A 25394-nucleotide genomic window follows, 5' to 3' on the forward strand; every position below is an offset into this window, starting at 1 on the left:
CGCACACACTTCAAACACCCTTAAAATAAATGTAAAGTGGGGGCGGCGATGATGATGGCTGTGATGGGAGGGGGCTGTGTTCCCTGGCACCCGCTCCACTCCCCGCCCCCACCACCGCCTTCCTCTTCCTCCTCCTCTTGCAATTTCGCAGCAAGCCAAGCGAGGAAGGCGATCTGGCGCCCGGCTCTCTATCTCAGCTCTCCAAGTTGGACTCCGCACCCGCGCAGCGGTGCTGGGCGGTTCTCTCCGCCTTCCGGCACATGTCAGTCCCGCTGGCACATTCCTGGGAGGAGATCGGACGCGGCTCCTTGCAGCCCTTCCATCACTCGGTCACACAATTGGGCGGCTCGCTCTCCGCCCTGCCAGCAGCTCCACCTTGATCTCTCCCTCCTGCCTCAGGGAAGGAAAGGAAGAAGCCGGAGATCCAGTTGCAGGCAGCGTGTTCGCGCTCTTTCGCCTTTTGCGCTATGCAATGACACCCCGAGATGGGGGGGGCAGGGGAATTAGCCAAGGAAAATGAGAGTGCACAAGGCATGTTGATGCTTTCCTGTCAGAGCTCTCTCTCTCTCATTCTCTCTCCCTCCCTCCCTCCCCCCCCCCACACATTTTATTTACAGCCCCATGTCGTGTATGTTTTCTCAGAAGCCAGCCTCACTTTCTTCAACAGGAGTTTCAAGTAAATGCACATAGGATTGCAGCAATCGTCTCATTAGGGCTCATTCTTTGTAACAACTTTATTTCCTAGTTCTGCTGGATCTTTCAGCGGCCTTTGATACAATCGACCATAACATCCTTCTGGACTGTCTACATTATTACAAAAAACAGTAATACCGGTAAATGAATGCAGTGACAATAATTTATGATAATAAAGAGTGGACACATAGTCCTACAGATGCAACCGGCCCTTTGAGGGTGACCAAACTGCTGATGTGGCCGGCCCCCGATGCATTTGAGTTTGACACCCCTGCCCTATGCCAAAAGCAAGCCAATTTGTTTGGGCAGCTAGGAGTGATTATATGCTATTATCTCAGGCTCCATTGCTGCTGTCCGACTTTAGCTTTCATGGGTACACACGCAGAGAAACGGCTTCTCGTGACATTTGTATTCTGATTACAATCAGCAACACGCATGCAAACACTCAACCCGTTGCAGCCCTGGCCACGGTTAATCTTCAGTGACATGCTTATTCGGGAAGTCTGTTGTCAGACAGAGAAATAACTTGGCACCAAATTAATTTCCACGTACTTCTCCGTTTTGTCTACGAACTTGGGATAGTTTTATTTTCGAGCCAGAAAAACAATAGTACTTCATTGTTCTTGGTTGACTGCCAGGTGGGATTTTTCAAAATCTAGAGTATCACATGCAGAACTAGCCAGCCTGGGGAGGAGGGGGAGGGGGGGAAGAGGGGAGACCATTGTTCGGAAGATGCAAAATAGGTAATCTGCAGGATTTATAAACAGCATGTGGGGCTGACTCATGTATGCCCTGAAGACCGCAGCCAGTAGCCAATGGCCTGGTTTTCACCTGCTGTTAACAATGGCAACTGTTCAGCATTTGTCTTGGCTTCTAACCAGCTGATACAACACATAAACGAGATCTAGGAAACCAAACCTAAAGATTTCTCTGCTTGCCTTGTTAGAGTTTAGTGTTATAAAGGCAGGTCTCTATGCCTGGAGATGTTCACATCCTAGTTTTATGGAAATCCATTCAATATACTTGTTCATCCAGCAAATCAGGCATTTTTATTTTTTTAAAGTAAGGGATGGTGATAGAAAATTGACATTTACCCCAAACATTCTTTAAGTCGTGAGATGCAATGGATGATAAAGCAATTAAGACTCCGAGAAAGACTTGCAAAAACAAGCCTCAAAGATTAAGTTTCTGTTATCTGATGTGGATTGCGATGGCCTTCTTACAAACAATACCCAAAAGAACTAGACTTTAATTTTTGCTGTTGTTGTTAATAAGTAGAACGTACAGATCACCCTTATCAGAAGAGACATGGAATGACTCCTGCATTCCGCATCCCATTCAAGATGCATCAGGAACGAAATCCATTCCTTACATCATTCATGAAAGCACTCTTACGCTTTCAAAAGCAACAGAGAGAGGTTCAGGGGCCTAGAATATATAATACATTTTGAATTTCTGAATGAGTTACTGCTTCCCACGATGCCCTACAGAACCTGTCCTGCGAAAGCCACGCAGGGAATTTGCCTCAGAAGTTAAATCTGAATTCAGATATCTGGGACCTATGCGTAATACTTGGTACCAGTTGCTGGAAACCAAAGGAGAGGAAAATGCTCTTGTGCTCAAGTCCTGTTTGCAGGCTTCCCACTGACATCTGGTTAGCCACTGTGAAAGCTAGATGGGCCATTGGCCTCATTCAGCAGACCCTTCTTATGTTCTTATGACTTAACGTAGTCCAATGGAGCCTGGATAGTTTAGTTGGTTAGAGCATGGTGCTGATAATGCCAAGGTTGCAGGTTCAATCCCTGCATAGTCCTGCATTGCAGGAGAGTTGGACTAGACGATTCTTCTGGGTCCCTTCCAATTCTGCAATTCTGTGATTCTATGTACATAGTAAATGGAATTTGCTTGGCTCACACGCAATATGTCGGGTTCATGTGTTTTTTTTAGACCTGATTCTGGCGGCAGTTCCCAATAAGGAAAAAATAAGTATCTTTCTGGTGAAGCCGTAAATAAAAGCGCACTTCGTTCAAACGTTCTTCTAAACCATGGTTTCGACCGATCACAAATGAGCAGCAGTAAGCCTCAGGGTTATGTACACCACCTCCCCTTCTCTTCCTTCCTCCATTCAAGAAGTCAAAAGCCTTTGTGTTCACTTTTGACTGAAGTACGATTTCCCCCTAGGAACACTGTTTTATTCCAACTCTCTTTAGTTTAAAGTTAACCAAAATATTAAAATCGTGATTCGGCTATTTCAAAATACCAAAATATTATCTAATAAAAACATCTAAGTTGGAAACAGTGAGACTGTACACAGAGGAAAACAAAGGATGATGTATTTGCTTAAAAAAAACTATAAAAAGTGAAAGCAGAAGCTTTTGCCTCTCTTCCTCTCACAGTCAAAAGAGACAAGTAGAAGATTGTGTGTACCAGAGGCACCGCAGTTTGGAGATGGTCCAAGTGGGGTCCAAGTCTTTTGAGCTTCTAAGTAAGTAAAGCTCAGGTGCCTTTCATGGGTTAAGCGAAGCATGTTGTCCAGCTTTAACCCCCAGCACCCAGTGAGCACGCAGCAACCCTGCCTGTTATTATCGCATGTGTGTGTGCTAGTCTTCCCATGTACTCATTTACAGTGGTACCTCGGGTTACACACGCTTCAGGTTACAGACGCTTCAGGTTACAGACTCTGCTAACCCAGAAATAGTACCTCAGGTTAAGAACTTTGCTTCAGGATGAGAACAGAAATTGTGCTCCGGCAGAGCGGCAGCGGGACGCCCCATTAGCTAAAGTGGTGCTTCAGGTTAAGAACAGTTTCAGGTTAAGAATGGACCTCCAGAACGAATTAAGTACTTAACCCAAGGTACCACTGTATTGTTTTTATTATTATGTCATGCATCTTGTGTTTTTATGTTGTAAAAACCACCTGTAGATGAAGCTTGTAATACAGGCAGCGACTATTTTAGGCGTGTCCGATATGTGCATGACTGCGAATGAGCGCATTGCACCAAACCAGGGAGTGACCCCAAAACGTCACAGAAATGGTCAGGGCAGGGACAGAACGGTGTGCTTGAAGCTTTTCCCCAATGGTGTTTCACTAATACGTGTGGTGCCTTGAAACGTAACCCCTGCGTAAATTGGGAGTTGCCTGCATAAATTTACTAAATAGTAATAATAATACTCATCTCGCCCCCTTTGGTTCTTTCCCACTGTTAGGCTGCATAATGCATTATGACCCAGAATTCTCATCCTGAGTCCGCTGGTTGCTCAGGTATCGCACCAGTTCTCCTGCATGGTAATCTCCAGTTATTCAGTACCAGCCAAGTTCTGATCTATTCAAAGTTTGTGTGCTTGGATCAGATCATGCAAATGCTACTTCCAGCTATGACAACAAACAGCAAAAGTCTACAAGAAGTGTTTCAGATGCTGATTCAGTGTTTTGTCTTCCATTTCCACTCTTCTGAACTGCTACTGCAAGTACTAATTCTACTACACCCAAAGTTATTTTATCATGCAGTGCATTGCACATTCCAGCTTTTTGGCCGTTTCTGTGATTTTGTTTTAACCCCCCACACTATGCCCTTTACACGCTGAAAAAATCATGCACATTACTCCACGAACGGGAAGTTCCACTGAGAAAACAAAAGGAGATCTCAGCCTTCCAAATACATCTAACACGATCTCTGTTTGTACAGGATGAAGCGTGGCCGTTCTATGCTGTGAGCGCACAGGCTCTCAGCTGCTGAAAACAGCAAGGCAGGGTCTCAAAACAAACATCTGCTCTCTATTAATTTTGCTACAGTGTATGTCTGAAAATGCACACCGCATGCGTATGTAAAATATAAGTAGTGCCATCATCTAGACTAGAGTTTGCTGTGCTTTATATAGAATCTCTATATAGAATCATATAATTGTAAGTTGAAAGGGACCTTGGGTGATCATCCAGCCCAACCCTCTGCAATGCAGGAATATGCAGCTGTCCCATACCAGGCACAGATCTGTTGGCTAGCCAACTACTAACAAATAATAATAATAATAATTTATTTATACCCCGCCCATCTGGCTGGGTTTCCCCAGCCACTCTGGGCGGTATCCAACAAAATATTAAAATACATTAAAACATTAAAAACTTCCCTAAACTGGGCTGCCTTCAGATGTCTTCTAAAAGTCTGGTAGTTGTTCTTCTCTTTGATATCTGGTGGGAGGGCGTTCCACAGGGTGGGTGCCACTACCGAGAAGGCCTTCTGCCTGGTTACCTGTAACTTGGCTTCTCGCAGTGAGGGAACTGCCAGAAGGCCGTTGGAGCTGGACCTCAGTGTCCAGGTAGAATGATGGGGGTGGAGGCGCTCCTTCAGGTATACTGGACCAAGGCCGTTTAGGGCTTTGTAGGTCAGCACCAACACTTTGAATTATGCTCGGAATACGTCCCCCAGTAACTCAGATTACAAATATTCCATGCCACCAGTATCCCATACCACTACTTAACAGGGAATGAGGACCAATTTGTCTAACCCTACCCCCCTCTTAACATACAAGAACGTCTTCCTTAAATAAGCTGGAACCTCATGATCGACCACCCTCTCCACAGCTTCAGAGCATATGTGTTGACAAAGTCAGAAGATACTGTCTGCTTCCCTCTTCAGCTTAATAGCAGTAACTGATGGCACCCTGCATTTTGATTTTTCTACTCCTAGTCCTTATACCATGATACTATGACCCACTGTTTGTTCTGTGTCTCTTTTCAGATGATCTGACCCATGCATTCAGTGAAAGGGGAAAGGGATCTAAACAATGGCCATGCTTCAAACGTCACTCACAGCACCCTCTGGCAATGCGACTAGTGTTCATGCATGCACACACAAGGTACAGTACAGTGGTACCTTGGGTTACATACGCTTCAGGTTACAGACTCCGTTAACCCAGAAATATTACCTCAGGTTAAGAACTTTGCTTCAGAATGAGAACAGAAATCATGCTCTGGTGGCGTGGCAGCAGCAGGAGGTCCCATTAGCTAAAGTGGTGCTTCAGGTTAAGAACAGTTTCAGGTTAAGAATGAACCTCTGAAATGAATTAAGTACTTAACCCGAGGTACCACTGTACAGCTGAATGCACAGTGGCTGAGTGCATGGGTTGTGTTTCTCTGCTCTACTGAATGACAGAGAAAGGCTTATGAACTTCAACCAATGAAACAGCCACCCTAACAGCTGCTGATACTCTTGAAAAATTACAGTTGTTGTCCGGACATTTGTAAAATGAAGCAAGGGCCTATAAACCAGAGGTGAGGAACACACAGTGGTGCTGACTAACATCTAGCCAGCCACAACTCCCATTAGGTTTCCAACCCAGCTCTACACAACATGTACTGTAGTTTCTTATTACTGAATATAAAAATGAAACAGCTAGCACACTACTCACTGTAGGAAGGTATTCCATAAGGTTGGCCAGGCGGCGGATATGCAGTATAACCAGAGGTTTGCTGGATTCCTGCACTATACTGAGTCTGTCCATATGTGGCCATCGTTGGAAAAGATGGGACTGTTACTATATGGGGATAATGCCTATTCAAAAGAAAGAGGGAAAAATTAGGACAAACCATGGATGACTTCGACAGTTAACTTCTAGTTGACTTGAAAATTTATATATAGTATTCTGCTAAAGCATGCTTTTAGATGATTATTTCAAATCACTCCTTTCTGAACAATCAAAGGAACTGCAGCAAGCCTATGGGGTGTGTCCCCCTTGCCTGAAACCACAGGGGAACTGTTTTAGTCAGTATAAGACTGTACTGAGCTAAATAGTTATGATATAATGCAACCCTGCTTTTTTGCAGGACACGTTCATGCTTGCTTTTTCCAAAATTTGACGCAATTGTTATTGTAACACTAAAAACAGCTTAGCTCAGACATCATGCAAAACCATGGTTTGTGACTGCTAACCATGGTTTGGATTTTAAACCACAAATTGGGCTTCCAAGCACACCCCTAGGCTTTCATGCGAACATCATGACTGCTGAGTAACACAGGAGCATCAATTTAGAGGAATTCTCTTCTATGTGAACGAGAAGAAAGGGGAATGTTGCTTCTAATCTGGCTTTGGCTGTAATGTGCCGGCAATATTGAAATACAGAAGTATTATTCTTCAGAGTTACTATGCAGATTTGTACACACGTTTAAAGCTGCAAGCCTAACCTCACTTACCTGGGAGCAAGCCCCACTGAATTAAATAGAGCTTACTTTTGAGTAAACATGGTTAGGGTTGTGCTGTAATCAACTAGCAACACAAACCTAGGAATGTCTACTCAGAAGCAAGTCCTGCTGAGTTCAGTTGGACTTACTTCAAGGTAAGCTTAAGATTACAGCCTAAGAGTTCTTGTTCTTGGTGAAAACCCTAGAAATAATACACTTATTTTGATAGCAATCACAGATTCAGTCAGGCACTCTTACTTTGTAGTGTAGAGGTGCAGAGAACGCTGAGGCGCAGCTTTGGAGTTGCCTACAAAAGAAAAGTAACACAATAAATAACATCAACTATACTTTCCAGTGGAACAGCCACCTTAGTCTGCAGCAGCTAAAACAAAAGAGAGTCTTGCAGCACATTATAAACAAGTGGCATAAATTTTCATTGACTACAGTCTACATCAAATCCATGAAGAGCAGATATCTGTGGATATATATCACTGTGCTTCATGCACTGTGTGGGCTCAGGGAGTGGGGACTCTAAATTGTGGTTAGAAGGGAAGGGAAGAAAGCTACATTGACCTGAGTTATTTTCATGTGGAGTGACTTCAGCAGCCTATGCCACAAAAGCAGTGCAACGCATGAAAGACTTCAAATTCTGGATGATTGGTCCTGAAATAAAGGAAGTACCAAAAGCGAGGAGGAAGGTGAAGCATATCTTGGGTCCATGCTCCTCTCAAGAAGGTGACACACTGATAGAAAAGAAACATTTGGCAAGCCATTTAGCAAAACCAGAAAGGAGAAAGTGCCAGGATAACAAAGAAGCATTTTCAAGGGAAGCAGAACTTCACTGGGTCACTGGTGTCCGATGACCTTCATCCAAGGACCACAAAGAATCTCGCAAGGGAAACCTCAGAACCCCTAGTTAACCTATTTTACAACTCATGGGGGACTGGTATGGCCATACCACCCCTCTCCAGCAACTGTACTCATGACTATTAGTATTTGTAGTTCAAAAGCCAAATATATTTATTAGGATGCATTTGTTCAGATTGATTTTTGGTTTCTCGCCTTTAGCATCCATTGCCACATTGATTTGCATCTTTACTATGCAATGTAAGGGCTAGAAGCTAAGGAAACCCAGCCAGATGGGCGGGGGTATTATTTATTTATTTATTTATTTATTTATTTATTTACTTACTTACAATATATTCCTTTAATATCTAGATACTTTCACCATGAGCAACAGCACCACCTAATACTGGATCCATAGCAATCTATTATTATTATTATTATTATTATTATTATTAAAAATGTGTCTTCTTCTCTTCTTTGGCGATCACCCGTAGCCAAGTAAGATTGTCTTCCATAAACACGGTTTTAACAATGAAACAATAAAAATAACAATTATAATGTGCCCAATGCCTGTAGAGCTCAGGACGGTTCACAATATAAAAATACAATACTGCAAGCTACTGCATGGGGGCAGGAGTCTTACGAAGTGTCAGTCAAGGCCAGAAATCAATTTTTGCATTCTTTGCCTTGCGTGAGGAGAGAGTGGGAATGTGACAGCTGAGCCCCCTTCATCGTGTTGTCAGTTCCACCACCCAATACATGTTGGAGGAAGAACACTGGCAGTGGGGAGGGAGCCTACTGTACCTGTGAAAGTCCTTGGTGCAATGTGGAACTCCGCGCAATGAACGGTTGTAGATGTTTGCGCAATTCTAATCGCATGGTGGAACTGAACACCAAAACAGCCTTAGGAGGGGAAGACATTCCCACGCTGTGTGAGGTCCAGAGAACCCCCATCAAACAGAGTCATTCCCAGAAGGTGTTATGTGGAACACAGCATTGTAACATATCTGAAAACAGAAGGTTCTGCACCTTCTTGCACACATTAAAGGAAAAATATGTACACATTACTGTGCTCTCAATAGCATGGGGGGCAAGTGAACAACGACTGAGCAGGATGTGCCCCCATAGCCAGAAGAGGATTGTCCTCATTAGGAAGTCGTCTAAGATGAGACAACCTTCAGTTTATTCAGCAATTCATAAGATAGTGAATTATACATCTCCGGCATGTTTTATTTAATGAAATATGCAAATACATTGAAAATATAAAGAAAGAATCCTATGGGCTCACGTAATATTGTTATTCTGTAAAGCCTGCGAGAACATTTCCAAAATATATGGCGCATGTTTCTGCAGAAGGTTTCTGTATACTTTGCTCACTCTCACTTGAAAATTATTCTCTGAGTATGATTTCATTCGCCTCTGATGCTTTAATGTCTTTTTATCATTACGTGGAATTAAACAGAGCCCCACCTATAGAAATCCATCAGTTATCAGTTAGCCTTTCATTTCTCAGTGTGAGAGCAAAATTCCTGGACTGAATGACCAGAATATACTAAAATTTCACATCTCTCTCATTTCCATTAGTCCTCTTCAGGCACTCAAGGTGGGGGCATGTGGGCTTAAAGAGGGGAGGGGTCAGGGACATGGATACAAGCACCGACCCAACAGCCCCACATGTGCAAGCTCAACTTCAGGCCTTAATATATTGAGAGGAAAGGTCTGAGAGAAGATTCCAAATGCCTTATTAGGGTTCCCAGCACATTAACCTCATCGTACTTTGAAACCTTTTTCAGGCATTAATATCAGATAGGCAGGAGTGGAGCTGTTGTGAATGGGGAAATTGAGGCTAGGGCTTGTGTGCACACCCCTGTGTTTGATTTACACAATACAGAATCCAATGTCATGAATAGGCTATTGCTTTATTCGCTCTCTATTCTCTGCGCTCACCTTTTGTTTAACTTTATTAATTATAAAAGAAAAACACAACTTCAGTAACCGATAAGAGATACACCCCCTTAACAACCAAGAAGTATAGTAAAAAAAAATTTTAAAAAATGTTTCCTATGGAAAACCAGTAAGATAAAGCCCGGAATACGAAATAAAAATAAAAGCTTACAATCTTACTAAATCTGTGGATTTAAATTGTAAATGTTTTAGCCAATTTACTGATCCATTTAGCATTAGCATGGATCAATTTTCAATGTTATTTAAGTTGACAATTGCTTCATCTTTTTATACCTGATCAGCCTCTGATTTTTGTTGTTGTTGCCATATCCGTCTTTTATTTATTCATACTCCCTTTCAGCTATTTTAATTTCAACAAAACATTTCTTAAAAGTTAATTTTTTTTTTTACTCCATAGCACTGTTTAGCAGTTCAATACCTCATGCAATTAAAACTCTGCAAGGTTGTTTTTCTTTATTAGGGGGGAGAATAGGTCTGTGATTGCTGCCACACACCCCTGTTGTGTCTCTGAGGGTCTGGGTCTGCATAGGCTGCCTGCACGATTTAGAACCCTGATCATGCAGAGTTCTAAAACCACATGGGGAACCTACACAAATATAGCAAGCTGCCCCACTTCAGAAATTCCGCCCCAGTGCATGGATGGCATCAGGTTTGGGTACTGGGGACTACAATGGCGGGGGTGGGGGTGGGAGTGGGTATACCTTTGCTTTCCTGGTCCACACAACTGTGGACTGGAACAGTGAAAGGCAGAGGTAGGTGGGAAGAAAGATTAAAATGTTCCATTTCCTGGTTCTACACCAGTTTGGGGCTCTACACTAACCTCTGAGTAAGACAAAAAAGCAAACATAACACCCCCAGGCTATGCATTAAATGCAACTGGTGTAGTTTGACCCTCAGACAACCCATGGGGTCCTGCTGGGAGGTACAGCTTCTCCAGCTCACATCCTAGCATCTGGCAAGGTTTGCCTCTGCCACCTCCAAGAGCCTGCCTGCTAAGCGTCCCAGAAGCCCCAAGAAAGATGCTGCGAGCGAAGGGTTAATCGCTACAGTTAATAAGCTAGTGCCTTCTGCCAGCCGCGCTCCAACAGGAAGATTGCTGAGGCCGGGCCGCAGCAAACAATAGCTGGAATTGTACTAGCGAAAACTAGTTCAGCGGCATCATCCGCCAATAATTTTAAAAACAGATTTAAACATTCTCTCCCCGCCCCCCCTTCTTCTTCATACTGTCCAAGTGAAGGGAGAAGATGGGAATTGGGAAAGGCAGATAATTTTCCATCCCCTAACCTCAACTACCAAAAGAATGCACCCCTTAGTACCTGCCAAGTTGGAAACTTCAGACCACAGATTTGACAGTGTGTGAGAGGGGTGGGGGTGGGGAATAAGCATTCTGCAATGATAACAGTGTCAGCATCTGCTTTTCGATCTTTAAAACACCAAAGCAGCGACAGCAGCACACCCTCCAACACTTCACGGATGAAAAGCAGGGGACCACTCGAAAGACGCACGACTTGTGCGTTCCCCACCCCCGAATTCCACACGGCGAGAAAGGCAGCAGCAAGCAGGTATAGGGATGTTTAAGCCAACAATGGATCCAGCTCCACACAACAGGACCGATGAAAACTGAAACGCTTTCATCGACGTTTTACCAAGCTAGAAAGAAGAGGAAGGTGTGGATAGCAATGAAGCAGTGCACTCAGATTTTGTGTTTAGGCGCATCTGTCTTTGCATGCATGTGCAACACACTGAGATTTAACATTTAGAGACCTGCAGTAAGGGAACTAAAACTGAGGAACCACTACATCATTGTGCATGGAGGTCAACATGCCTTTTCCAAAAAGGCATGCTAACGTGTCCCCAAAATAAAAGTTAGGACCTGTGTATTACCAGGAGAAACAGAACTGCAAAATCGGAACCATTCCTTGTAAACAGGGACATTTGGAGCGGGTGGCGCTGTGGTCTAAACCACTGAGCATCTTCGGCTTGTCAATCGCAAGGTCGGTGGTTCGAATCTCTGCAACGGGGTGAGCTCCCGTTGCTCTGTCCCAGCTCCTGCCAATCCTAGTAGTTTGAAAGCATGCCAGTGCAAGTAGATAAATAGGTACCACTGTGGTGGGAAGGTAAACAATGTGTCCATGCGCTCTGGCTTCCATCACAGTGTTCGGTTGCACCAGTAGCGATTTAGTCATTCTGGCCACATGACCCGGAAAGCTGTCTGTGGACAAATGCTGGCTCCCTCAGCCTGAAAGCGAGATGAGCGCCACACCCATAGTTACCTTTGACTGGACTTAACCATCCAGGGGTCCTTTAAAGGTAAAGGGACCCCTGACCATTAGGTTCAGTCGTGGCCGACTCTGGGGTTGTGGTGCTCATCTCGCTTTATTGGCCGAGGGAGCGGGTGTACAGCTTCCGGGTCATGTGGCCAGCATGACTAAGCCGCTTCTGGAGAACCAAAGCAGCACACAGAAACGCCGTTTACCTTACCACCGGAGTGGTACCTATTTATCTACTTGCACTTTGTGATTTCAAACTGCCAGGTTGGCAGGAGCAGGGACCGAACAATGGGAGCTCACCCTGTCATGGGGATTCAAACCGCTGACCTTCTGATCAGCAAGTCCTAGGCTCTGTGGTTTAACCCACAGTGCCACCCGCATCATCCAGGGGTCCTTTACCTTATAAAGCCCAAGGCCCAAATCGGAAAGATTAGGACCAAGGTGAGCAAAATACACTCTTCAAGCCCATTTCCTTTCTAAGTTCAATTAGAAAATATAAAAGAATCTAGGTGGCAATCCTGTCATTAAAGATGCAAGTAGGTCAGATAGGAGAAAACGGCCACAAGCCAGGGTAGTATCAAAATAGTCAGACCCACACCTAGCATGTGCAACCAGGAAAGCACTTTGAAGCTGGTCTATCAATTGCTCACATCCACGCTGACTATTTTGACACTGCTGCTTCCTCTAAGTGCTTCCAAAGGTACAAGGAAACAAAAGCAACATTGAAAATAACCCTTATTGGACCAATGGTTCACCTTGGCGCACTGTTGTCAACCCCGAATGTTAGCACCACTGCAGTACCTGGGTTGATTTCCTTCCCTTCCTTGTATTTTAAAAGGAAATGCTATGGGAAAGAAGAGAAAATTGAACCTGGAGCCTCGTATGCATGCAAATCTTACATCCCATCATTAAGCTGCAGCTCCGTCCGAACATCTTCCCCATCCAAAAAGGAATCACAAAACTGAAATCACTGCCAATGCAATCAATATGAAATCCAGTAGGTTTGGACTGATGCATTTAAGGGCAAAAGTCCAAGCCCTGATTCATACAAGCCAAGGCCATATGTCTGTTTGCCCTGGTTCCACCCCCCTACTCTACACAAACACCCATGGCTAGGCGTCTAAAGTTAATAAACCATGAACAAGAACTGTCAGCTTACCTTCTATGTCATCTGGAACCGTGGCATAAGTGTTAGAAAGGTTAAGCTTCAGAATGTCAGGGTGTTCTCTATTTACAGTCAAGCTGGGTGATGTCACTAGATCTAGCATTTCCTTATACCTGGAGGAAAACAAAGGGTGGGGGAAAACTCAGATAATTTATTCATTAATTATGCATGCTCGCTAATGATTCCAATTTTTTTTCTCCCTAGGAGTAAATATTAAAGCTGATTTCCAAAACCCTGGCTTCATATAAATTCTACATAAACAACATTCACGCAAAAAGTTTTTGGCGAAGGGAAAATGCGGAATTAAAAACCAAGCAGTCGCTTCCCTTGGAGATTACGCCCATCTGATTAAACGCTTTCCTGATCATCCTGGATGTTGCCATCAGAAGATTACATTTATGTGTTTCTTAAAACACCATGAAGAACAAGCAACGCGTTTTAGGATTGTCATCATCGTCCAAGGCGCACAGTGGCTCTGGATAAGATTCTGAGTCCCAGAAATGTTTTGCAGCAAGAATAGAAATAGGAGACACTCAACAGCATTACAGAGTTATGGAATATTGAAGGGGAAGAAGCTGTTACATGGGGTAGTTCCTCGTTAATCTTAATGTCAGCAATACTGCACACAGAGTGCTTAAATATCTTTGAAATCAACGGGATTGAAGGAGACTTTAGCTTTCGCAGGATTGCAGCCAAATGCATTAAGAGACTCGCTTGCTGAAAGTCGTTGCATTTCTGTGATCGGTTTGCTTGATGGCAAATCATACAGAAGAGACTTGTAAAGTGGAATTTGCTGCCAAGGAGTGTGGTGGAGTCTCCTTCTTTGGAGGTCTTTAAGCAGAGGCTTGACAACCATATGTCAGGAGTGCTCTGATGGTGTTTCCTGCTTGGCAGGGGGTTGGACTTGATGGCCCTTGTGGTCTCTTCCAACTCTATGATTCTATGATTCTATGGTTCTATGAAAGTTAGCTGATTTGGAGCAAGCTGGCGCCTCACATATTCTTTGATAAGGAAAACTGAAATCTTCAGATGAAGCTAACTGCACACCAGCCCCCCCAGTTAACATATAATTACGTTTACTTGCAGGTGCACTTTGAGGATGGAGTGGATTGGGGAGTAGTTGTTGTATCCTGGACCAAGTTGGTTCTCTGAATTCTCACTGTCACAGTCATTGCTATCCCTCTCTCCTGCTTCCTCTATTAAAATTAGCAAAGTAGTATGGCCACTTATGGTTCTCCCCAAAAGAGCAAACACATCACCAATTGAGGGCACAAATTTATCATATGCACAGAGGCAGATTCAGAAATAATTACTATAATTTAAACAGAAATGCTTTGTGGGGAAAGCTGTGATTGCATGACCTATGTGCCTGATCAATCTGCTGTTTGGGTGGTGTTAAAAGGCAACTTCAAAACTCTCTCCCCTCTTATGATTCTGTGTCTTTAAACTGGGCTTAGAATGGAAGGCCTTTCAAACAGAGGATCATCCTTTGGAAAGCAGAACACATGACTACCCCTATAGGAAATAGGAGCAGATGGTACTACCTGGTACCAACTGAGGGCTGGATTTGGACTAGGGACTGGCACCAAACACTGTATGAAGCTTTGAGTAAGGTAAAAGGTAAAGGTAAAGGACCCTGGACGGTTAAGTCCAGTCAAAGGCGACTATGGGGTTGCAGCACTCATCTCGTTTCAGGCCGAGGGAGCTGGCGTTTAGTCCACAGACAGCTTTCTGGGTCATATGGATCATGACTAAATCGCTACTGGCGCAATGGGACACCGTGATGGAAGCCAGAGCGCATGGAAACGCCATTCACCTTCCAGCCACAATGGTACCTATTTATCTACTTGCACTGGTGTGCTTTTGAACTGCTAGGTTGGCAGAAGCTGGGACAGAGCAATGGGAGCTCAGCACTGTCACATGGATTCGAACCTCCGAATGTCCGATCGGCAAGCCCAAGAGGCTCAGTGGTTTAGACCACAGTGCCACCCGCGTTCCTGAAGCTGTGAGTACAGTTACTGTTGAGTGAGTCCATTTAGCGAAGTCCAAAGATCTTGAATTGGTTTGTTGGTTTTAGTCATCCAGCTTAGCATGATTATTGCAGGTCTAAAAATGGTAACCAACTTATTATTTTCATTTATGAATCACTTCCCGTGGGGCATCCCAAAGCAATTTACAATAATATGAATACCCAGAAGTCTACCAAAGCTCGAAATATTAGGAAAAGATGGGAGCAAGACCTTCTGATCGCCTCCTGACTTCCAACTTAAAGAAATTCACAAGTCCGCATCCCCAATCTCCCCCAAGTGTTAGCCAAATCATGGCCCCTCTAATCAGGATCTCCTAAAACAGTAGTGAAGGGTGATCACTGTGAAAAGTTGAAGTCTCCTTGTAATTCACAAATTTATTTTAAATCCTCATTTAAAAGGTGTCAATAGTATTCATGGGATTTCCCCAGACTACTGTTACTCTTAATAGCTTGACATTTTCAAGATCTCATGTTATGCTGTCCATTCAAGGTGGTTGCTCTTTCTTTCTTTCTTTCTCTCTTTCTCTTTCTCTTTCTCTTTCTCTTTCTCTTTCTCTTTCTCTCTCTCTTTTTACAAAAAAAGCTTTGATGAAAGGTGATCAACGCAAAGTTCACCAGCAAACTCATTGATTCTGCTGCTACAACAATAAGCGGAGGGTTTTGTATGGAATAAAGGATTGTTTAGTGATGCCAGCAGACATCAGGAATAGAGAAACTTATTCTTACAAGGTCACTGCAAAAAAATAAATAAACAAGTGCCAGTTAGGTTCTGAGCACTGAGGATGCCAATACGATTGCAGAACATTCTAGAAATAAAGCGCTAGGAAAAGCCTAGTGAAACTTCAGTGGTAGTGGTGGTGAGCTCTGAAGAACTAGTAAAATCGTGTCAGTTCAACACATGAACTGGCTCACATCCAACACTCTTTCCCTGTTACGCCATATTGGCTCTCTTAAGGTGAACATCAGTTATGTTATGGACTGCAGTTATAACACTGATTGTGTTGTTCACAGACCCAGATTATTTGCTATATCATTTTGGGGGCTCTGCATGAGGTAACTGCCTTTTGCTTATATTATGGACAGCATTGGTACATGCCTGAATTCTTCTCCATATGAACAGGGCCTACTGGATTTATGTAGCTTTATATTAAAAGGACAACTGAGGTTCCATTGACCCTGTTCTTGAAAAGGTAAGTCAGGGATGAATGTGAAGAAGAAGCAAAGTGCAGAGATTCAAGTCTGTCTGACAGGACACATCCACTTCTTTGGAAATCCTGCCACCCCCCCCCCCCCGGTCTCAGAAATACACAGAGTTCTGCAGTTATTTACATTTGTTTTGCTTATCCTGTTTCCTTAGTTTTACTGGTACAAAACTTAAAACCTTGAAAATATCTTGCTCCCTCCTGGACAAACAACCAAGTTCTCCCATGGCACTTAAACTGAGAAATCTGAAGAACAATGGCAGCTCATTCATAGCTCTTAGAAAGGTAGAATGGACCATCACATCACTAAATCAGGCAAGCAGGTACCAAAGTCCAGTTATGCTTTTGAGAATTCCAAATGTTGGCATTATTGTGACAGGGATCCAGTGTCATTACTCCTGTTGTTGCAGCAGATATTAAAGCCATATCATGGCACTGCAAAATTGTCCATTCTTGTATGTCCACATAGAAATCCTGAGTTGGGAAGTCTGAGAGTGCAGTATGGCAAACTTTGCCATACCAATATGAAATGGTTGCTCCTGTGAGGCAGCGACAAAGAGAACATAGGGCCTTAGGAAACAGTCTTATACTGAGTCAGGTCATTGCTCCATCTAACTCAGTATTGTCTATACTGACCAGCAGCTGATCTCCAGGGTTTCAGGCAAGAAACTCACCCAGCCTAAACTGCAGATGCTGGGAACTGAACCTGGAATCTTCTGCATGCACAGTGGATAATCTGCTACTGAGCTATGGCCCTTCCCCAAAAGCAATCCGTCCGCACATTGCTAAGAAGCATTCCACATCTAACTGCATTTTTCTGGCTTTCAGCGCTGGACAGATTTTTACAAGGCTCTGCAGTAAGTCACTATGCACAATCCCAAATAAAATGAACCATATATCGTGGATCTCTTTGCTTTGCGCATTGCTGGGATATCCCAGAGTCTGCTGTGCAACAGCAGAGATGGGCCCAATGCAAGCTGCACAGGAAAAGATCTAGACATGCATTGTCTCCCCCAATTCTGCTTTCCTTTTCGCAGCTGTACAGAGCAGATTGCACCATTTGTTAGCCCTGTCGTCACTCGGCGTCCCCCGAGGCTACAGCATTAAGGCAAAAGCATGACTGTGCTTTCAGAAGAGTGCTCTGCAGCAGTGTCAGGGAGCAGAACTTGGGAGATGACAGCTGGGCAGTAGGGGAAGTGGAAGAGGGGAGGGGGGAAGACTTCAAAAGGCTCCCACTGCTGCTAACGGATTAAAAGCATATGGAAGGTTCCAAGTCAGGGCCTGAACCAGCTCACCTTTCTATTTACCCCTGTGAGCTTTTGTTCAGCTACCTACGCTGCAGACAACTACCTACTCAGAGATAAAGATCTAACATTCAAAGCAGAAAGGTAGCAGCTGGCATAGCAGCAGCCATGGAGAATGCAGACAGAGACAGAGGGTAAGTTAGCAATAACTAAGCCTACTTCTTGGGAGAAAAGCAATGGCAAACCTAGACAGCATCTTAAAAAGCAGAGACATCACCTTGCCAACAAAGGTCCGTATAGTAAAAGCTATGGTTTTCCCAGTAGTGATGTATGGAAGTGAAAGCTGGACCATAAAGAAGGCTGATCGCCGAAGAATTGATGCTTTTGAATTATGGTGCTGGAGGAGACTCTTGAGAGTCCCATGGACTGCAAGAAGATCAAACCCATTCATTCTTAAGGAAATCAGCCGAGGAAGGACAGATTGTGAAGCTGAGGATCCAATACTTTGGCCACCTCATGAGAAGAGAAGACTCCCTGGAAAAGACCCTGATGTTGGGAAAGATGGAGGGCACAAGGAGAAGGGGACGGCAGAGGACGAGATGGTTGGACAGTGTTCTCGAAGCTACGAACATGAGTTTGACAAAGTGCGGGAAGCAGTGGAAGACAGGAGGGCCTGGCGTGCTCTGGTCCATGGGGTCATGAAGAGTTGGACACAACTAAACGACTAAACAACAACAAAGTATTTTGTTTGGGAGAGACATCCTCCTATTTTCTAGTTCCTAAAGCGGACAGACAAACGAAACTTTGTTTCTAGGAGCAATACACAGAGTTGCTCCTATTACCTAAGAATCAGGTCTTTTCCAGTGACTGCTGACCTGTGGACCTCCAGGTAATGTTGGTCTCCAACTCCATCTGCCGCAGTGAGCATGGTCAATGTTCAGCAGTGTTAGAAACTCAGATATTTAGGTTAGGTGTCAAATGGCTCCTTGAACCAGGGTTACAGTCACTAAAATGGCCTAGTTGCCATGTTTGGGCCAGACAGCTCAAAAGTTATATTTTTCAATACGACTTTTCGGTTCCTGAAATTCATTTTGATTGTGCAGATAAAATTCTACAGGGTGTGTCGCTAGTGTGTGAAAACAGTCAGGATCCAAGGATCCCCAGGCATGCACCTCCAGATGGTAGAGAAGTCAGGCCCAGGCATGTTCACTTGATCGCAAGTGGCCAAGAGCCAGGTGCAAAATGTGCCTGGCAAATTTCAAACGCTGGTGTTCAGGTATGGTGGGCCTTGTAAGATCTGGAGGGCCACAGGTAGCCACCCCGGCCTAGTCAATGCAGGACAGGGTAGGCCATGGGGAAAGCCATTTCCTATGGAAGCTTTCCGTACATTCCAGGAGTAGTTTAAATGCGCACTCACTCTCACACTGGCCCTGCAGCAGAAGCACTGTAGTTTGGTGGCAGGAAGAGAATATGCCTTACATGAAGGAAGTCTCCGCTTCAATCCCAGCATCTTCAGCTTAGGCTGTAAAAGACTGAAACCTTGGAGGACCACTGCCAGACCGTTCTTCCACTCTGGGTCCCCAGATGCTTTTGGACTACAACTCCCACCATTCCTTGCTAACTTGGCCAATGGCCATGGATGATGGGAGCTGTGGTCCAACAAACGTCTAGTGACCCAAGGTTGAAGAATGCTGCTGTAAACAAAACTGAGCTAGCAAGCACAATGAAAATAATGCCTTTGTGATTGATACCCGACGTTAACAAACACATGGTTTGTGTATGGTCAAACGAGAGGCAACACATCTCTGAATCACAACTTGCAACTGGCCATATATCTTCATTTACAAAAAAAAAAAAAAAAGTTATGGGGAGAAACATCTGGATTGGAACCACACAATGGGGAAAAGGTAGTCATACCTTCTCCCTGTGCCGTTTCCCACTAACAATCTCCCCACCTCGATTTGCCTCAATTTAGTGGAATGGAGATGTGAAGCAAGCGCTTTCTACTATTATCTTTTATTTATTAAATTTGTATACTGCCCTTCATCCAAGGATCACAGGTGGTTCACAACATAAAAATACAATAATGAGAACACAAAATACACAATAAAAGAAAAACAAAAGCAAAAGCAAATTAATAATTCCCCTCCCACGAACACATTCAATGAATGTTAATCAGCCCAAGGCCTGGTTATAAAGAAATGTTTTTGCCTGGTGTCTAGAGATATGTATTGAAGGTGCTAGGTGAGCGTCCCTGGGGATAGCATTCCACAAATGGGGAGCCACCACAGAAAAGGCCCGTTCTCGTGTTGCCACCCTCCGGACCTCTCACAGAGCCACATGAAGAAGAACATCGGACAGGATCTAGAACAGTTTGTATGGGGAGAGGTGGTTCTTGGGGTATTGTGGTCCTGAGCCGCTTAAGGCTTTATAGGTCAAAACCAGCACTTTGAACTGGGCCAGGAAACTAATTGGTAGCCAATGCAGTCAGGTCAGGATCAGTGCAATATGCTTCAACTGTCTTGCCCCAGTGAGCAACCTGGCTGCCAAATTCTGCACCAGCTGAAGTTTCTGAACTGTCTTCAGAGGCAGCCCTATGTATAACGTGCTGCAATGGCCCTTCATATCTTGTTGGATCCCAATCTCCATCTACCCCAGCTATAATGGAAATGGTCAAGAGTTGTAGTTCAGCAACATCTGGAAGGCTGCAGCTCCCTCATCCCTGATCTAAACCCGTCAGCATCCTGAACCTATGCATGAAGTAAGCCCTCTCGAGTTCAATGGGGTTCATTTCAAAATAAGCACATACAGGATAAGCTTAGTTGGTAGAGCATGAGACTCTTAACCTTGTGGGTTCGAGCCACACGCTGGGCAAAAGATTCCTGCATTGCAGGGGGTTGGACTAGATGCCCCTTGTGGTCCCTTCCAATTCTATGATTCTATGGCTGCAGCCTAAGGCAGCTCAAATACTTGAATGAGACACGCAGTCTTTCAGCTTACAAAACCCCAAGTGGGCCATCATTCTACTTGCACTGCACCCCCAAATCCACAAGCGCATGATATACTAAAATAAGGTCAGAGGCTGACTATGGAAATAAGCAACAAAGTATTAACATGACCACCAATTTCTGCTTCTAGTGTTAATGATTTGGTGGCTATTTTACTAGGCATACTAAGTAGAGGAACAGGCAAAAAAGGGGAGGTGTTCCTGGAGTGGCTTTTGACTGAAAAGGATAAGATTCCAATGTGAAATCAGAGACCCATTAGCAGAATCAGGCATACTGATGAAAAGCTGTGACTGAGAAAATGAGTCAAAGCAGGAACTTCAATGATTTAAGCCAACATGGAAACTACCATTGAATAGGCAGAAGTTATATAAATTTAAAATGGCAGGTACGAGCACATCCCATTGCAAACAATTTTGTCTGCAGATAATTGAATTCAGATGCACTTTGCTATCTAGTTTCATTTATATTCACTAAGCTACATAATTTATATGCAAGTACAAAGTCATTAGCCTCTGGCTCTGGAATTATGTATTGAAGTACCTTGTCCCAGGTCACACAGCAAGTCAACAGCAGAACTGGAAATTAAACCCAAGAGCCCCAAACTTTGTGACTCCCCAGAACATTTTTCATTTAAATGCTATAAAAGCAAACTTTGCAGGACTAGTAAAACATCCTGTCATTTCATAATTAAAAGTCATCCTGCGATACACAACAGGAGATTTTATTTGCCTTATAGTAAATTACCTGACTTGTACTAATAAACACACAGGATTTTTTCATATATTGGAACCCAGATCAAGTCAACTTGGGATTCAACTGCTTGTGTTGACCATGCCAAACCCACAGCTAGGGCTACTGCAGGTACCATAGTATCAGAAAAGAGAGCCTGGATTGAACATCTCACAAGTCCCAAGGCTAGATAAATGCAATGCAAATTTACAACAGTAAATTTCACTGCTGCATGCAACCAGTACAAAGTTTCTCCATGCCTAGAAAAAAAAGCTTCACCAGCTGAATTTCAGCCTTTTTTTTGCAGCTATTCAAAAGGCTGCTGCAAAAAGAAAAAGTGGCAAACATACAGAGTATTAAGCCTGGTTACAACCTGTCTCAACCTTCACAGGCTGCTCTGAAAATACCTGCACTTGCAGAAGGCAAAGTTGGAGTCCTCAGATGGAGCCCTGGAGAGTCTGTGTGTTGGGCAGGAGCGGGACATAGGGCATCAAAGTCCAACCCCTGCTTGATGCAGGAAATCCAGAGCTTGAGCATCTCTGAAAAGACTGCCCAGCCTCTAGGTCATGGGTAGGCAAACTAAGGCCCACAGGCTGGATCAGGCCCAATGGTCTGAGGATGGTCCGGGAATCGCCGCATGAATCGCCAGCGCACGTGTTCTTTCCCTCTCCCTCACACAGCAGCAGTGGTGGCGCCTCCTCCCTCCCTCCTCCTGGTTTCTCCCTGCCCTGCCTAGAGGAGGAAGGGGGCTGGGCTTTGTTGGTGCCAGCAGCAGCTGCCATTTTAAGCAGCCCCTCTCTGGAGAACCTTTCTCACGCGGCTCATCATCCCGCCGCCAGCCCCTGCCGCTCGCAAGACACAGGTAAGCAGCCACCAGGGCTCATAGTGCTCTTGCATCTCCCCCCCCAAAAAAATATAGTCTGGCCCCCTCACAAGGTCTGAGGGACAGTGGACCGCCCCCCTGCTGAAAAGGTTTGCTGACCCCTGCTCTAGGTAATTGATTCCATCAGCAGCAAATTTTGTGGAATCTTTCCACCTGCTAACACTGTCCATTGATTGGACCAAAATCAGGAGGAGCTCTTTAGCTTTTATTTTGTGAAACAATCCCAAACTATATATGTCAATTAGGGGCCAGTGTTTCCATCTAAGCATCGGTTCTCAGATCTATGTTCTCCATCACAGATTAGAGGTGCTGATAGCATCTCAAAGAAGAAGTGGACTCACTCTTGCTGTTCGCCCCAGTAATTCAGAAGGCAAAAAAAGCCAGGTTAAACATTTTAAAAGTCTCAAATTTATGCCAGTTAGTAAATGAAGGAGTTAAGGACCACAGAACTGTAAATTTCTAAGGAGACATGATTAGGTCACACCCCCTCACATTGGAAAGGGAGGAGGGAAGTAAGGGTTGTATCCTGTTCCTTTCTCCCTTTCTCTTCTTTTTGAACAATGTAAATGACCAGATGCATGAGTTTGGCAGTCCCTACTCAGACTCCATGTTTGAAGATACCCTTTTTGTATTTTGTACTCAATAAGTTTTCACCTGTGTTGTTTTTGCTGTACATTGATTGATGCATGAATGAGACCTCTGATTACTGTAAGTAAAACATTTAAACTTATTTAGGTTTGTAGTCTATTTGATACCAGAGACGTAAAGGCAACGGAGCACAACTGTAAGCGCTCAATATTGGGATACTGAAAAGTCTAACCACCTGTATTTCCTGCGCTTTGCAAACACTGCATATATTTCAGTTTTAAACTCTTGGGGGAGGGGGGGCTCTCTTGATACAGGCATTCAGCCCTTTTTTCTTTTATAGTTTCCCACACACGCAGGACTGCAGGATTAGCTAGTATTCTCCAGTTACTTCCCAACAAAATTCGGTCTTCGATTAACAAAGCTTTCAAGCTGTGTTTCTTTGCAGGGACATCTAAATGTTGCACATCAAAAGGCCACCTCATAACAGTCCCAAAATACTACAGCTGCATGCTTTGCTCAGTAGATCAGTCAAATGAAGCTATTTTTTGGAGGCTACTTTACTTTCTAGGGACGCGGGTGCCGCTGTGGGTTAAACCACAGAGCCTAGGGCTTGCCAATCAGAAGGTCAGCGGTTTGAATCCCCGCAACGGGGTGAGCTCCCGTTGCTCAGTCCCTGCTCCTGCCAACCTAGCAGTTCGAAAGCACGTCAAAGTGCAAGTAGATAAATAGGTACCACTCTGGCGGGAAGTTAAACGGTATTTCCGTGCACTGCTCTGGTTCGCCAGAAGCGGCTTAGTCATATTGGCCACATGACCCGGAAGCTGTACGCCGGCTCCCTTGGCCAATAAAGTGAGATGAGCACCGTAACCCCAGAGTCGGTCACGACTGCACCTAATGGTCAGGGGTCCCTTTACCTTTACTTTCTGCCATTGTTTACAAGCTACTTTACTTTTTGAAGCCACTTTAGCTCTGCCTACTGTGTGGTGCCCACCCACCCCAAGCACATAAATGAAGACCCAGAGTTTATATACAACAGCATTGGGTACCATCTCTCTTATCTGTAATGAAAGTTCTCTAGTACATGCTGAAATATATGTATTCTCTCCAAGATTTCATGAAGGAGTCTTCCCCAGGCTTACCTGGAAGCATCAGAGAATCGAATCTGGGATCTTCTGCATGCCAAGCATGTGATCTACCACTGAGATGCAGCCTTGTTGTACAAACAACAAACATATCTGCTATGTGAACACTGTGTAGAAGCTATTCTTTTCGGAATGTTTTTCCAAAAAAAACCCCCAAACCTGAACTGGAGTAAATGCTCATTTTGCAAAACTAACCATTTATCACAATGACAATGCCCCCCCTTCCTCCAAGGTGACCCCCGGGCACAGTTCCACAGACTGTTTATACTCCTGAGCACTAGCTGTCTACTGCTGACATGACCAAACTTAAAACCCCATCAGATTTTTGGATTTGATAAGTTCTTTGTAAATGCTGTGTTCAGGCCTCAGGGTAAGAAGCAGATGCTGATTCTCTTAAGCATTCAGTAAGTCAGATCCTTCCATGGTAAGGAGGAGGAAAGAAAGGATGGGGGGGCATCTAAATCTTTAAAACACTGAGTGGCAATCGTATTAGTAAGGTGAGATAATAAATATGGACAGGCTAGGGGAAAAGACACGGTTTCCCTCCCCAAGAACTTCTAGCTCAGGAAAATAAAATGAAGTCCGTTACAAGGGGGGAGAGCCAGTGGTGTGAATACCCATCAATGACACACACAAAAGGACATGAGAAAGACTTTGTATTTGTGACTATCTTAAAAACAAGATGTGAATGCTAAAACTACCAAAATAAGTTCAGTTTCTTTATTCTAAAAGCAACACTTGGTAATTCAATTTAGAAAATAGTCCTCAGCTTTCTGATGCATACTCCAGAGGTAAATGAAATTGTGCCCTCAGGTCCCATCACAGTCCAGCCATCTTGGCTGATAGTCAGGGATGATGGGACTTGTAGTCCTGCAACATGCACTGAGCTTAGCTACTCCTGCCATTGTTTATTAGGGGCCATATGGTTATGCTTTTAATGTTACTGCTGTGAATCACCTAGATCAGCCTTTGCCAACCTGGTGCCCTCCAGATGTTTTGGATTACAACTCCTATCAGCCCCAGATCTGTGCTGATTGGAGGTTGTAGTTTAGAGCAGATATAGTCCTGATTTGCTTGCCATTCCCCGCCCCCCATGGTAAAAAAATCAATCCCATGGTGAATCACTAAGCTTCAACTCGCCTTCCTCCTCAACCCTCCCTGTTTTTTCAAAATATGGCATTTTACTCCATTCCTTCAAACGACTAAGCTGGAAGTGGGTAGGAGGAGGAGGAAATGGCACTCCCATTTAGCACATCCCACCTTAGCAGGGCCTCTCTTGGTTTTCACCCACCTCACCTGCCAACAGAAGAGCCCCATAAGGATTGACTTCTATGGAGCAATTGGGAAGACGACAGAGGTGAAAGGGACTATCGGCATGGTGACACAACTGTCAGTATTGAGTAGAGATGGGAAGGCCTGGGGGAAAAAACCTGGGGAAAATGGGGGGGACCAGT

At 44.2% G+C, this 25394-nt stretch overlaps 1 protein-coding gene across 5 annotated transcripts in view; it reads right to left on the reverse strand.

Annotated features, from left to right (window-relative positions):
• The window catches only part of EYA2 (EYA transcriptional coactivator and phosphatase 2), a 131343-nt gene that overhangs the window by 70965 nt on the left and 34984 nt on the right, over nucleotides 1-25394 (reverse strand). For all 5 annotated transcript variants that reach the window (XM_083508121.1, XM_083508120.1, XM_083508118.1 and 2 more), the window contains exons 2-4: nucleotides 13110-13228; nucleotides 7128-7176; nucleotides 6100-6242 (exon numbers count right to left, since the gene is read on the reverse strand). In XM_083508121.1, the coding sequence (XP_083364247.1) occupies nucleotides 6100-6242; nucleotides 7128-7176; nucleotides 13110-13218 (301 nt within the window). In that variant the 5' untranslated portion in view covers nucleotides 13219-13228. The remainder of the gene's footprint in view (nucleotides 1-6099; nucleotides 6243-7127; nucleotides 7177-13109; nucleotides 13229-25394) is intronic.

Source organism: Podarcis liolepis (assembly GCF_965112155.1).
Source record: "Podarcis liolepis genome assembly, chromosome: 6".
NCBI classification, from domain to species: domain Eukaryota; kingdom Metazoa; phylum Chordata; class Lepidosauria; order Squamata; family Lacertidae; genus Podarcis; species Podarcis liolepis.